At 39.8% G+C, this 13458-nt stretch overlaps 1 protein-coding gene across 8 annotated transcripts in view; it reads left to right on the top strand.

Moving 5' to 3' along the window:
* Window positions 1-13458, top strand: part of LOC138760560 (estrogen-related receptor gamma) — a 255419-nt gene that overhangs the window by 67340 nt on the left and 174621 nt on the right. For 5 of the 8 annotated variants that reach the window (XM_069931279.1, XM_069931285.1, XM_069931287.1 and 2 more), the window contains one exon: window positions 10457-10516. The exons of the other annotated variants lie outside the window; for them this stretch is intronic. In XM_069931279.1, coding sequence (XP_069787380.1) covers window positions 10491-10516 — 26 coding nt within the window. In that variant the 5' untranslated portion in view covers window positions 10457-10490. The remainder of the gene's footprint in view (window positions 1-10456; window positions 10517-13458) is intronic. 8 annotated transcript variants of the gene reach the window in all.

The following is a 13458-nucleotide window of genomic DNA, read 5'->3' on the forward strand; positions in this document are numbered from 1 at the left end:
TTTTATGTTTTAAAATTTAATGATTTATGTCTTAAAACTGAAAATTAGTGGGAGTATGCGGGAACTTGTATGACAAGTAATGCAATGCAGCTTAAGGTAGTTAATGTTTATTTAAAAACAGTGAAAAGACCCAGAAGCTGTTGAGATATACACTGAGTTCTGTTAAGAACCAAATTGTATGGTTGATTACAGTAAATCTTTTTTTATTTTGATTTGCCCATAACTTAGTGCAATTTAGGGCCATGAAATTTCTTATTGCAAATGCTTTCACATTTAACAGCTCTAAGCAACCATGAAAATGTAAGACTTGGAAAAATTGGCAGGATTGGCCATCAGAGTCTCAAAATGGCATTTCTATAATGAACAAATAAACACAACAAAATAAGCATGTTTTACTTCAGTGGATTCAAGGGATATTTCCAAAGAAATAAATATTAGTTTTGACTTTCTTGCACATAGGCTTTTTATTTCTTATAGCCTCAACCATGATAATTGCATTTCTGCAATGAAAATTATTCCATTTTCACTGGGCAGCGAGAGAGAGAGAATAAAATCTTAACTAATATGATGTGCAGACTTAACTATAATGACGAATATAACCTTTTTTTCTCAAAAGCCTTAAGAGCAATTGAAAGTATTGAGAGCAATCATTTGTTTGAAAATAAAATTCCTATTTTAACATTTTGATCCACTATTTGCCACTGAGGCTTTTATAGCACTGGACAGTTTTGCAATTGAACAATGAAACTCCTGCAACTTAATTTTCAGAATGGTCAAAACAAAACTATTTTGCACATTTCTAAACAACATCCACAGGGGAGAGCAATAATATATTTATTATAATAGTTTATTTTTATATTTTGAATCTAGTCTTCAAAGCATTACACAAAATATTTTTTTTTAATATCAGGAAGTACCAAGATGCTGGCTATTTGTATGAGTATTCTTGGTAGCCAGGTAGTTGTCTGTGATCTGCTGGGCCTGTCTGCATGCTGGCTTTAATTTGATATTTAAATTTCTGTAAAACTGGTCGAAGCTTCAGAATGCTGCACTGCAGTATCCCATTCCAATATATATTTAGCTTATTTTCCTTCATTGTGATCCCTGAAATAGATCCAATACTAGAATGGTTAGCAGTAAGTGAACTGTGTTGTATTTATTTATAATGTAAAATTGCTGGAACCATCTAAAAATAAACAGATGCATAGCAGTTCATTAGTCTGCCTGCTCGGACTGATTTTCCCATTGATTAGTCTCAGTACTAATGCCTGTTCATTCCTCACTTCATAACTAATTAACGTCAGTTCCTTTCTGACTGGTTGACTAGTTTTAAGATCTCTGAGCATGTGTGAATTTATATGCGCTAGATATGGCAAGGACAGCCTAACAGAATTAAAGCATTATGCTTACCCACCAGAGATTTTATCCCTAAAATTCACAGAACATATTTAAAAATGACTTTTGGAAATTGGCAAACTGAGAACTATATTCCGTGGATTCTATCTTTTTTTTTGGTTAATATCTCAGAAATCTGTTTAAAATTCATGATGACAGGTTTAATTAAATAGTACATAACAGGCAGAGAGTACAAGAAAATATTAACGTAGAAACTAATTCATTTTGTTGGGAAAAGAACCGCATATATTTATTGCTAAATTGTGATTTTGGGTCTTAATTTTAAAGCCATAGGGGTTTGGAACAATTTGCTTACTTACCTGCTTCTCTCTGATCTTTAATTTTCTCCTCTTTCTCTTAGCCACCTATAGATATGGACTCCTTGTCCACTTAGGCATTTTTATATTTTTACGACTCGTGAGCATGAACTTGCAGGGAGGGGCGACACTAAAATTTGTTTTGATCCTGCCTGAGCCTAATGTCTGCAGGTCAGCTTGGAAATGTGTGATGAAAGATGATTGGAAGTCACTGACTCTTAGAATTTTGAATTAATCTTAGAAAACAATTCTGTGTGAATTAAAATCCAGATTCCTAAAGAAACATATATTGCTATTGTTTTATTTTTGGATATGTTCTTCTATTCTTCACATTTGGTAACCTTGTATTCTCTATATGATGTGTGTTTGTTCTATAAAATTCAATAAAAAGATTGAAAGAGAGAGAAACAGGTAATCTTGTTATTATACTGCTTGAGTGTTTACAGTTGATAAATTTACTGTAAAAGTGATAAATGCCCATTGGGATAGAAATTTTGGGTATACTATATTTGATACATATTGCACTACAAAGGTAGTGTGATATTACTAATAGGGAGCTACAATATTCAAGTTTGACATGCCTTCATTATCTTCAACAAAACAAGTTTTTTTTAGCAGTGAGGAGACTGCAGGTGTCTGTGCATTTGTATGTGCACGCATTCGTGGATGTATGTCCAATGACAGTCTCATCTCAAAAATGAATAGAAAAGATAAATATTACACTGATGTAATAGCAGCACTTTTCCTTCAACTTATATTTGTATTGTGGCCTCAACACCAGTTGATAATTGCATTTTTTTTGCATATAAATGTTAATGTTTGGGAGTATAAAGGAAGAAGAATATCTTAAATTCACAAAGCCACTTTTAGAATTGATTGACATTGGGTTTGGAAACAGTAGGCACAGTATATGTCACAGAACACAATAGCACATGTGTTCGTCTTTCAGCCCTTTGAGTTCTTCACTGGGTTCCTATCCCACCTTCATCTGCCCAGCATGTATGATTCACTTAATTTCACATAGACACGTGGCTACCAATTTAAAAATATTTAGTTTCATGGCATTCATTAGAACAATTCCAAATACATAATATGACCATATGTTGGCCCAGCTGTTGTACTGGAATTTCATAATCCTTCAAATTCCTCCTTTTTAATATATAGCCACATTTAAAAAAAAATCGTGGCTGAATTTGAACCTGTTGCAAACTTTCTAGGACAAATTATTCAACGCAATACACCCATGATTAATTGATCAAACATTTGAGTGTTGAACTAGTGTATTTTATCCATTGATTTGGGACGAGATGAGGCCGGGTGATTCATTCTGACCAAAATGAATGGTTTCTTCAGCGCCGATGCCTTCGATCACTGTGGTGTCACACAACTGCGAATAAACAATCAAAAGGAAAATGTTCTCCTTATTCAGATGAAAGCTATTGAGTTAGTAAAACTGATAACTTTGTATATGGAGATTATGGCTATTTGCATCCCTAAGGTACACATTACTGGATTGAGTGATGTGCCCATAGTGCAAATCAGTATGATGGCAATGCTACTTTTCAGTCAACCATGAACCTTGTGCCAAGAATATGTTTAAGAATAGTTCCAGGCCAATTCAATGAACAATTGTGAAGTGAATAAGTTGAAATGTTTTAAAGAGATAAATATTTCTCAGTTTTAACTAATAAAATGTTTGTTCTTTTGCCCTTTGTGGCGATATGGTTCTTCTCTCTCATTGAGTAATTAAACATTAGGGTACATCTAACGTAAGTATTTTTTTCCTTTGAGGATGTAGTAACAAAAAAAATCTTTTGGTAAAGGCGATTTTAAATTTATTTTAATATTTTAGAAGGACCAGTTACCTTATTTTGAGCTCTGCAGTATGGCTTTTCTTGTTGGATTCTATTCTTTACCACATTACCTCACCACATTAGCACTTCCATCTCCCTCAGATGGCATTCTGTTTCCATTCCATTCACAGTGGCCAAGGATCATATCACATAGGCACTTAGAAATACAATGCGCACTGCCCCTGAGAACACAATTGCTTTCACAGTCAAAAGTATTGATTAGTTCTATTTCTGGTTTTCCATTCAGTCATAGCTTTTGCCAGAAGTTTTTTTTTTCAATGGGGAGGCGAGACTTAAATAAAAACCGGATATCTTATAGTTTTCCTTCCCTTTATATGATTGTCTTAATGTCATTTTAACAAATGTTCTGCAGCCAGTATCTTATAATTTTAAATACATCTTTGTGAATTATAATTTTTGGATTTAAAAAAAATAGTAATGTGGACATAAAAGAACATAGTCTGCGACAAATGGATAATAATGGTTGACTTATCTTTGGGCATTTTGGAGTTATGGCCTGAGTAATGCTGAGCATTGCACAAGTAATATGAACAGTTGAGAGAATTCAATAATCAGGGAGCACAGATGTCTAGGTGAGTTAAATCAACAATGAGACCGTCAAGGGATCTGAAAATTTCTAACTGAGATATAGTTTAAACAGAAATCAGAGGAAATCAACAAGTTCTTGGATGATTGTGAGCCGATATAAGTAAGGGGAAGGCCACAAAACTTGGAGATTATGGAACCCATGCAAGAGGGTTTTGAGAGATATGCAAATTGCAATGGTAAGGCTGATTTGTGCAAGTTCCGCTAATTAATAATGACTGAAAATGGAGACCGATAGGGATAATTGTGAGGTTTGAACTTTCAATCTATTTGATAAGAGGACAGAGTAGTAATAGATTTAAGGAAAGTTCAGTGAATAGATTTAACAGAAATGGAACATTTCATTCATGTTCCTTTTCCAAGGAATATGGAATTCAGCAGCATTTCACTATATCTCAAATTCCCAAAATTTAATCCACCACTGGCAGATGAAAGTAGGAAATGGGGCTTTCCCAATGAAACTTGATAAAGGACATTTTGATGCAGCACCATTATATTCTTCCAAAATCTGACCAGTTTATTATTTGATTTCTCTCCGTTATTAATTTATTTTTGGCTCATTTTAGTGTTGACCGGATAAGTTTCTCCCTTGAGTGCAGCCAGCCATTCTAGCAATTGTACTCAAACTTGTACCAGCTTTTCAAATTGAACTTATTAAATTTCCATGCTTGCATATCAGTAGATGTAAAATCTTCCAAGAACCCGTGTAATGGGGAAATGTTTCAGAATGTTATTCCTAGATTATATTAAGAGTGATAACCTTGTCCATTTTTATTAATAGGGGTAAAATGGAGTTAATCACAAAAATAAACATATTTAGTTTCTGCTAGGTCTAGCATCTTTGAGTAACCAATTTAATAAGTGAAAATGACTTTGAAAACTTGCATAGAACCATTTACTGGTTTCATTTTATGTTGCATTCAGATTATTGGTAATTTATTTATTTTGTATTTAGAATGTGGAGGATAGTCATGCTCTCATGCAGTTCACCCAATTTATTTATTTCTCTTCATATGATTTTTAAAACATTTTTTACAAATTATTTTCATTTTACTTGAAGTTCTCTGTGTGCTTATTTCATCATTTCCACTCTTAACCATTCAAAATTCCCCTAGGCGGGAATGTTCCAGCATCACAGGGGAAATAGGGGTTGGGGGTCATAGATACCAGAAATTGGCTAGTGTTTGTAAATGGACCATTCTCCAATGTGATTGAACCCTAATGACATAGATGAAAAACAGGGAGACCACAGTGGGACAAGGTAGCAGACCTGCTGCCTCACAATGCCAGACTTCAAACCGGATCTTGGCATTGTTGGTGTGGGGTTTGCATGTTCTTGCTGAGACAGCTTTAGTGAACCTCCTCCCCCTTCCCCTTCCACCTTTTTGTTCAGGCATCTCCCTGCTTTTCATGAAATGTGAGGAAAGGCCCAGGCCCAAAACATTAATTGCTTTTTATTTCCAAACTCTTTTGTGTAGTCTTCCAGAGGCGCTATTTGCCTTGGTGAGTCTGTTGTCTATCTCTTTGTCGATCCTTCCATCAGATGAAATGGTGCAGCCAAGGTAGGTAAACTGGTTGACCATTTTGAGTTCTGTGTGCCCGATGGAGATGTGGGGGGGGGGGGGGGGGGTGGGGAGGCTGCTGAGTGACGTGCTGAGTGCCTCCAGCACTTCTTTGTATGCACCCAACCCCAGCATCTGCAGGTTTTCTTTTTTAACATGCAGTTTGTTAGGCTAATGGGTGCTATGTTTCCTTTAGTATATAGGTGAATGTTAGAATCTGGAAGAGTTGGAGAATATGAGGAAGATACAATTAGAATTAATGTAATTAGGTGTCTTCAGGCTGACTTCAAGGCCAAACATTTTGGCAGTTTCCGCAAAACAGGACGTCATGCGCTGGAGAGCTGGCTCTGAATGGGCAACTAGTCTGGAAGTCAGCCTGAAGAAAACTGAGGTCCTCCATCAGCCAGCTCCCCACCATGACCACCAGCCCCCCCCACATCTCCATCGGGCACACAGAACTCAAAACGGTCAACCAGTTTACTTACCTTGGCTGCACCATTTCATCCGATGCAAGGGCCGACAAAGAGACAGACAACAGACTCGCCAAGGCAAATAGCGCCTTTGGAAGACTACACAAAAGAGTTTGGAAAAACAACCACCTGAAGAAACACACAAAAATCAGTGTGTACAGAGCCGTTGTCATACCCACGCTCCTGTTCGGCTCCAAATCATGGGTCCTCTACCGGCATCACCTATGGCTCCTAGAACGCTTCCATCAGCGCTGTCTCCGCTCCATTCTCAACATTCATTGGAATGACTTCATCACCAACATCGAAGTACTCGAGCTGGCAGAGTCCGCAAGCATCGAATCCATGCTGCTGAAGACCCAACTGCGCTGGGTGGGTCACGTCTCCAGAATGGAGGACCATCGCCTTCCCAAGATCATGTTCTATGGTGAGCTCTCCACTGGCCACCGAGACAGAGGTGCACCAAAGAAGAGGTACAAGGACTGCTTAAAGAAATCTCTTGGTGCCTGCCACACTGACCACCGCCAGTGGGCTGATATCACCTCCAACTGTGCATCTTGGCGCCTCATAGTTCGGCGGGCAGCAACCTCCTTTGAAGAAGACCGCAGAGCCCACCTCACTGACAAAAGACAAAGGAGGAAAAACCCAACACCCAACTCCAACCAACCAATTTTCCCTTGCAAACACTGCAACCATGCCTGCCTGTCCCGCATCGGACTTGTCAGTCACCAACGAGCCTGCAGCAGACATGGACATACCCCTCCATAAATCTTCGTCCGTGAAGCCAAGCCAAAGAAGAAAGAATTAGGTGTATAACAATTACAGCATGGAAACAGGCCAATTTGGCCCTTCTAGTCCACACTGATCCAAGTACCCTCTTCTAATCCCACTTACCGGCACTCTGCCCATATCCCTCCATCCCCCTCCCATCCATATACTTATCCAACTCTTTCTTAAATTACAAAATTGACCCTGCCTCCACCACTTTTCCCGGAAGCCCATTGCACAGAGTAACCAATCTCTGAGTGAAGAAGTTCCCCCTCATGTTACTCCTAAACCTTTGCCCGTCAACTCTCAACCCATGACCTCTTGTATCCATCTCTCCTACTCTCAGTGGGAAAAGCCTTTCTACATCAACTCTATCTATCCCGCTCATTATCTTAAACACCTCTATCAAATCCCCTCTCAGCCTTCTACGTTCCAAGGAATAAAGACCTAATTTGCTCAGTCTTTCCTTGAATTCCAGTTGCTGAAACCCAGGTAACATTTTTGTAAATCTTCTCTGCACTCTCTCTATCTTGTTAATATCCTTCCTTGGTGACCAGAACTCCCCAGAGTACTCTAAATTTGGCCTTACCAATGCCTTATACAGTTTCATCATTACTTCCCAACTCCTATATTCTATGCACTGATTTATATAGGCAAGCATACTAAAAGCCTTCTTCACCACCCTATCCACATGCCCTCCTACCTTCAGGGAACAATGCACTGTTATTCCTAGATCTTCAATGCCCTGTCATTTACCACATATGTCTTGCTTTGATTATTCTTTCCAAAATGAAGCATCACACACTTATCAGCATTGAACTCCATCTGCTATCTTTCAGCCCACTCCTCTAAGCAGTTTAAATCCCTCTGCAATCCTTGAAAATCTCTTCATTATCCACAATTCCCCCTATTTTAGTATCATCTGCATATTTATTAATCCAATTTACCGCCCCATCCTCCTGATCATTAATATATATGACAAATAGCTATGGTCCCAATACCGAACTCTGAGGAACACCGCTTGTCACCGGCCTCCATTCTGACAAACAATTATCTACTACTACTCTCTGGCACCTTCCATCCAGCCACTGTTGAATCAATTTGACTATCTCCAGATTAATACCCAAGGACTTAGCCTTCCTAACTAACCTCCCATGCGGAACCTTATCGAAGGATTTAATGGGCTGAAGTGCCTGTCCTCTGACATCCTATCATTGTGCCCTTACACAGGCCTCAGCTGTTCAACCTGGGGCAGCCCTTCACTCATTCTCAAGCTCTCTGTCACCAGTTTGGATGCTGGCACTTTACACGTGGATGTGATGGAGGGTAAAGGTGGCTCATGGATTACCTCACTAGAAGAGGGATGATGAGCATGTTCTCAGATGCGGGCTTCAATGGAATAACTTGCAGGCGGTGTGTATGCCATGTGGGATGCCAATCGGCTCTCCCTGAACACCTATCAAGGAGTAGGTAGATGTGATTGAGTTGCTTTCTATCCAGAGCCTTCCTTCAGGTTTGAGGAATATAAGTGTGGACAATATCGTCTCAGCACCCGATGGTTGGTATCTCAGCTTCTGTGGCAACAAAGGCAGATGCCATCTATTGTTTGATGAGAGGTGTTGGAGCTCAGATTCCTGTCCTCAAAGTTCAGAATCTGTTGCATTGGTTCTGCATCATAATGTGCAAAGAGATGTTATGGTGTTATAGCAAAGCACTTCCATTGTCGACCTGAGAGAGTGGCAGTGGTTCAGCGCAATATAAATTCTCTGCTTTCTCACACAATGTCAGCCCAAGTGATCCCAGCACCATCATACTACCACCTCTGTTGTTGGTTATCAACCAGCCAGGCTGGATTTCTGTTGTGCATGTGCAGAGTGTGGTTGAAGCTATCCAGGTACATGGCTGCTTCAAGGTTTTCTGTAACTTCCTCTATACGGTGAGCAATCTTCTGGCAGCCATGCTGCCATCAATGGGATAGCGTTGCATGGGAACAACTGCACTGTCAAAAGCAAATAGAACATAGAAGATTATAGCACAGAATAGGTCCTTCAGCTAATGATGGAAGGCAGATACTAGAAATCATTTGATTCTGTGTCTCTCAGTTGGATTGAATGTGGCTGTTGTGGATGATATTCGTGAGATAATCAGTAATAGAGATGAGGTAAATCAGAAACTGTGATTAGAAAGGGGAAGTTTGTTTCTCTATTCACTTGTATAATTTTAAAATTTTTAAAATGTGTACATACAACATGGAAATAGGCCCTTTTGGTCCATGAGCTCATGCCGTCCAATTACGCTTAATTGACGTACACTCCTGGTACGTTTTTGAAGGGTGGGAGGAAACTGGAGCACCTGAGGAAACCCACACAGACACAGGGAGAAAGTACCAACTCCTTACAAATGGCACCGGATTCAAACCTGAGCCATTGGCACTGTAACAGCGTTGTGCTAACTGCTTTGCTACCATGCTGTTAAATGTGGGCATCAAAGGCAGGTCAGCATTTAATAATCATCCCTTATAGCCCCTGTGAAAACGTGGAGGAGTTACCTTTCAGGCTTGTTGCAATGATTGTGGTAAATTTACTATCACTGAGTTTTGGTGTAGGAAACTGAAGAATTTTAACCCAGTAACAAAGGAAATGTGTTTACATATTTCTCTATTCGGACTGTGTGATTTTCTAATGAGCTGGCAATTAGCAGTTTTGTTCCAGATACTAGGGATCATAAGCTTAGGATGAGCAGTTGGTGTGGTTTTTGGGAGGTGTCCCTCTGTGTTGATAGACATATATCAATACACATCCAGTACATATGGCAACCTGAGGGCAAAGGTGTGGAGAGTGAATGCTCAATTGGTAAATTGTCATGCCAATTAACATGCTGCATTTATAATTTAAACATGTTTGATGTGGGACCTGTCTTCAACCTACAAAGCAACATGGTTACATGAATACAACAGGTAGATTCACAGAAGGAAAGGGCAGTGGGAGCTACACACCTGTTGATTTTGACCTTTATGAGTGTCTGCTGCTGGTTTCAGGATATTTAAATGTTTTGGGACAGATGGTGTCCTATACCCATGCTAACAATCACCCCTGGCAATGTGGGTGTTGGCAAAACAGTGCCCATGTTACCCACCACTCTCCTGAATGCAGTAGTGGGATGCAGAAGGAGAAATACAGCTGCTGCTTCCCTGAAGTTACCCCATTTCTTGGTCATGTTGGAGGCCCAGTAAATCTTATTTAGTTCACTCACTCTCTCTCTCTCTCTCTCTCTCGCTCTCTCTCTCTCACACACACACACACACTCACACACTCACACACACACACTCACTCACACACACACACACACACACACACACACACACACACACACACACACAAAATACATACTGATGTTCAACTTTCTTTAGAATACTCAGTTGTTTGAAACTTATAAGGTTTTTAAGTAGATCTTACAAGTTAAACTTTAATTTAAATTTTAAATTACAGGTAGTCCCTGACTTATGATCGTAATTGGGACAGAATGATCGGTCGTATCTCGGAATGGACGTAAGTCGGAATTTTGCCCACGCGCGTGGATACCGAAGTCTTAAAGAAAACCTTTTAATCAAATCTTTTTTTCATTGTAGATTTTTGTTGTATTTGACAAATTATAACAGGGATAGAGGACATGTAAGAGCCAAAATGTGGATATTCAACGTCCCGGTATTCAAAGGGTGGCGTGGTCATCTTAATTCCTGTATGCATGTGCTAGGCTATGGTTGGCACATTAACAGTGTGTTTGCATATTGGAGTCCAGTTGCCACATGCGTGTTGGGCTTGTGTATTGGTGTATGCGTGGTAGGTTTGTGTATTGGAGTTTGATTGGTGTATGCGTAGTAGGTTTGTGTATTGGAGTTTGGTTGGTGTATGCGTGGTAGGTTTGTGTATTGGAGTTTGATTGGTGTATGTGTGGTAGGTTTGTGTATTGGAGTTTGGTTGGTGTATGCATAGTAGGTTTGTGTATTGGAGTTTGATTGGTGTATGTGTGGTAGGTTTGTGTATTGGAGTTTGATTGGTGTATGCATAGTAGGTTTGTGTATTGGAGTTTGGTTGGTGTATGCGTGGTAGGTTTGTGTATTGGAGTTTGATTGGTGTATGTGTGGTAGGTTTGTGTATTGGAGTTTGATTGGTGTATGCATAGTAGGTTTGTGTATTGGAGTTTGGTTGGTGTATGCATGGTAGGTTTGTGTATTGGAGTTTGATTGGTGTATGCGTGGTAGGTTTGTGTATTGGAGTTTGGTTGGTGTATGCGTGGTAGGTTTGTGTATTGGAGTTTGATTGGTGTATGCGTGGTAGGTTTGTGTATTGGAGTTTGATTGGTGTATGTGTGGTAGGTTTGTGTATTGGAGTTTGGTTGGTGTATGCGTGGTAGGTTTGTGTATTGGAGTTTGATTGGTGTATGTGTGGTAGGTTTGTGTATTGGAGTTTGATTGGTGTATGCATAGTAGGTTTGTGTATTGGAGTTTGGTTGGTGTATGCGTGGTAGGTTTGTGTATTGGAGTTTGGTTGGTGTATGCGTGGTAGGTTTGTGTATTGGAGTTTGATTGGTGTATGCGTGGTAGGTTTGTGTATTGGAGTTTGATTGGTGTATGTGTGGTAGGTTTGTGTATTGGAGTTTGGTTGGTGTATGCGTGGTAGGTTTGTGTATTGGAGTTTGATTGGTGTATGTGTGGTAGGTTTGTGTATTGGAGTTTGATTGGTGTATGCATAGTAGGTTTGTGTATTGGAGTTTGGTTGGTGTATGCGTGGTAGGTTTGTGTATTGGAGTTTGGTTGGTGTATGCATAGTAGGTTTGTGTATTGGAGTTTGATTGGTGTATGTGTGGTAGGTTTGTGTATTGGAGTTTGATTGGTGTATGCATAGTAGGTTTGTGTATTGGAGTTTGGTTGGTGTATGCGTGGTAGGTTTGTGTATTGGAGTTTGATTGGTGTATGTGTGGTAGGTTTGTGTATTGGAGTTTGATTGGTGTATGCATAGTAGGTTTGTGTATTGGAGTTTGGTTGGTGTATGCATGGTAGGTTTGTGTATTGGAGTTTGATTGGTGTATGCGTGGTAGGTTTGTGTATTGGAGTTTGGTTGGTGTATGCGTGGTAGGTTTGTGTATTGGAGTTTGATTGGTGTATGCGTGGTAGGTTTGTGTATTGGAGTTTGATTGGTGTATGTGTGGTAGGTTTGTGTATTGGAGTTTGGTTGGTGTATGCGTGGTAGGTTTGTGTATTGGAGTTTGATTGGTGTATGTGTGGTAGGTTTGTGTATTGGAGTTTGATTGGTGTATGCATAGTAGGTTTGTGTATTGGAGTTTGGTTGGTGTATGCGTGGTAGGTTTGTGTATTGGAGTTTGGTTGGTGTATGCGTGGTAGGTTTGTGTATTGGAGTTTGATTGGTGTATGTGTGGTAGGTTTGTGTATTGGAGTTTGATTGGTGTATGCATAGTAGGTTTGTGTATTGGAGTTTGGTTGGTGTATGCGTGGTAGGTTTGTGTATTGGAGTTTGATTGGTGTAAGCGTGGTAGGTTTGTGTATTGGAGTTTGGTTGGTGTATGCGTGGTAGGTTTGTGTATTGGAGTTTGGTTGGTGTATGCGTGGTAGGTTTGTGTATTGGAGTTTGATTGGTGTATGTGTGGTAGGTTTGTGTATTGGAGTTTGATTGGTGTATGTGTGGTAGGTTTGTGTACTGGAGTTTGGTTGCGCATGCGGGTGAGTTAAAAAAGTGCCCTGATAATTTGTGCCCTTAACTCTTATGCATGTGCTGTTTGAACTCAAGTACGCGAATCCACCACGCATTCGCCAACCGGACTCTAATACACAAACACACTGCTAATGTGCCAACCGAAGACTAATGCATGCACCTAGGAATAAAGATGGCCACGCTCAGCCTATGGACCCCGGGACGCCGAATAACAAGGTAGGTTTGCACAACCTGATTCTTACATGCCCTGTATCCCCGTTATACTTTGTCAAATACAACATAAACAATGTAAATTTTATATATTTTAAAAATTTTTTTCAAAAAATTGGTTGTATGTGTGGATGATCATAAGTCGGGGAGTACCTGTCCACCCAATTGACCTATAACCCCCATACATTTTGAAGGGTGGAGGGAAACTGGAGCACCTGAAGAAACTCACACCAACACGGGGAGAACGTATAAACTCTGTACAGACAGCGCCACATTCGAACCCGGGTCGCTGGCGTGATAACAGTGCTAACTGTTACACTTGCCATATTGGAAGATTCCTTTATATAGCATCTGCAATGGAGAACTGTGAATGGTGATCATTGCTCCTAAGATCAGGATCACAGTTTTATTTGATTTAATGAAGCCGAGTTAGGAGCAGGAGTTGACTAAGTATGTGCAGGAGACTTTGAATGCTAGAGTCTAAAGCTAAATATATTCTGCTGAAAGAGCTGACCAGGATGAGCAGCAACCATGGGTGAAAGGAATGATCA

Source organism: Narcine bancroftii, chromosome 4, assembly GCF_036971445.1.
Source record: "Narcine bancroftii isolate sNarBan1 chromosome 4, sNarBan1.hap1, whole genome shotgun sequence".
Lineage (NCBI taxonomy): Eukaryota > Metazoa > Chordata > Chondrichthyes > Torpediniformes > Narcinidae > Narcine > Narcine bancroftii.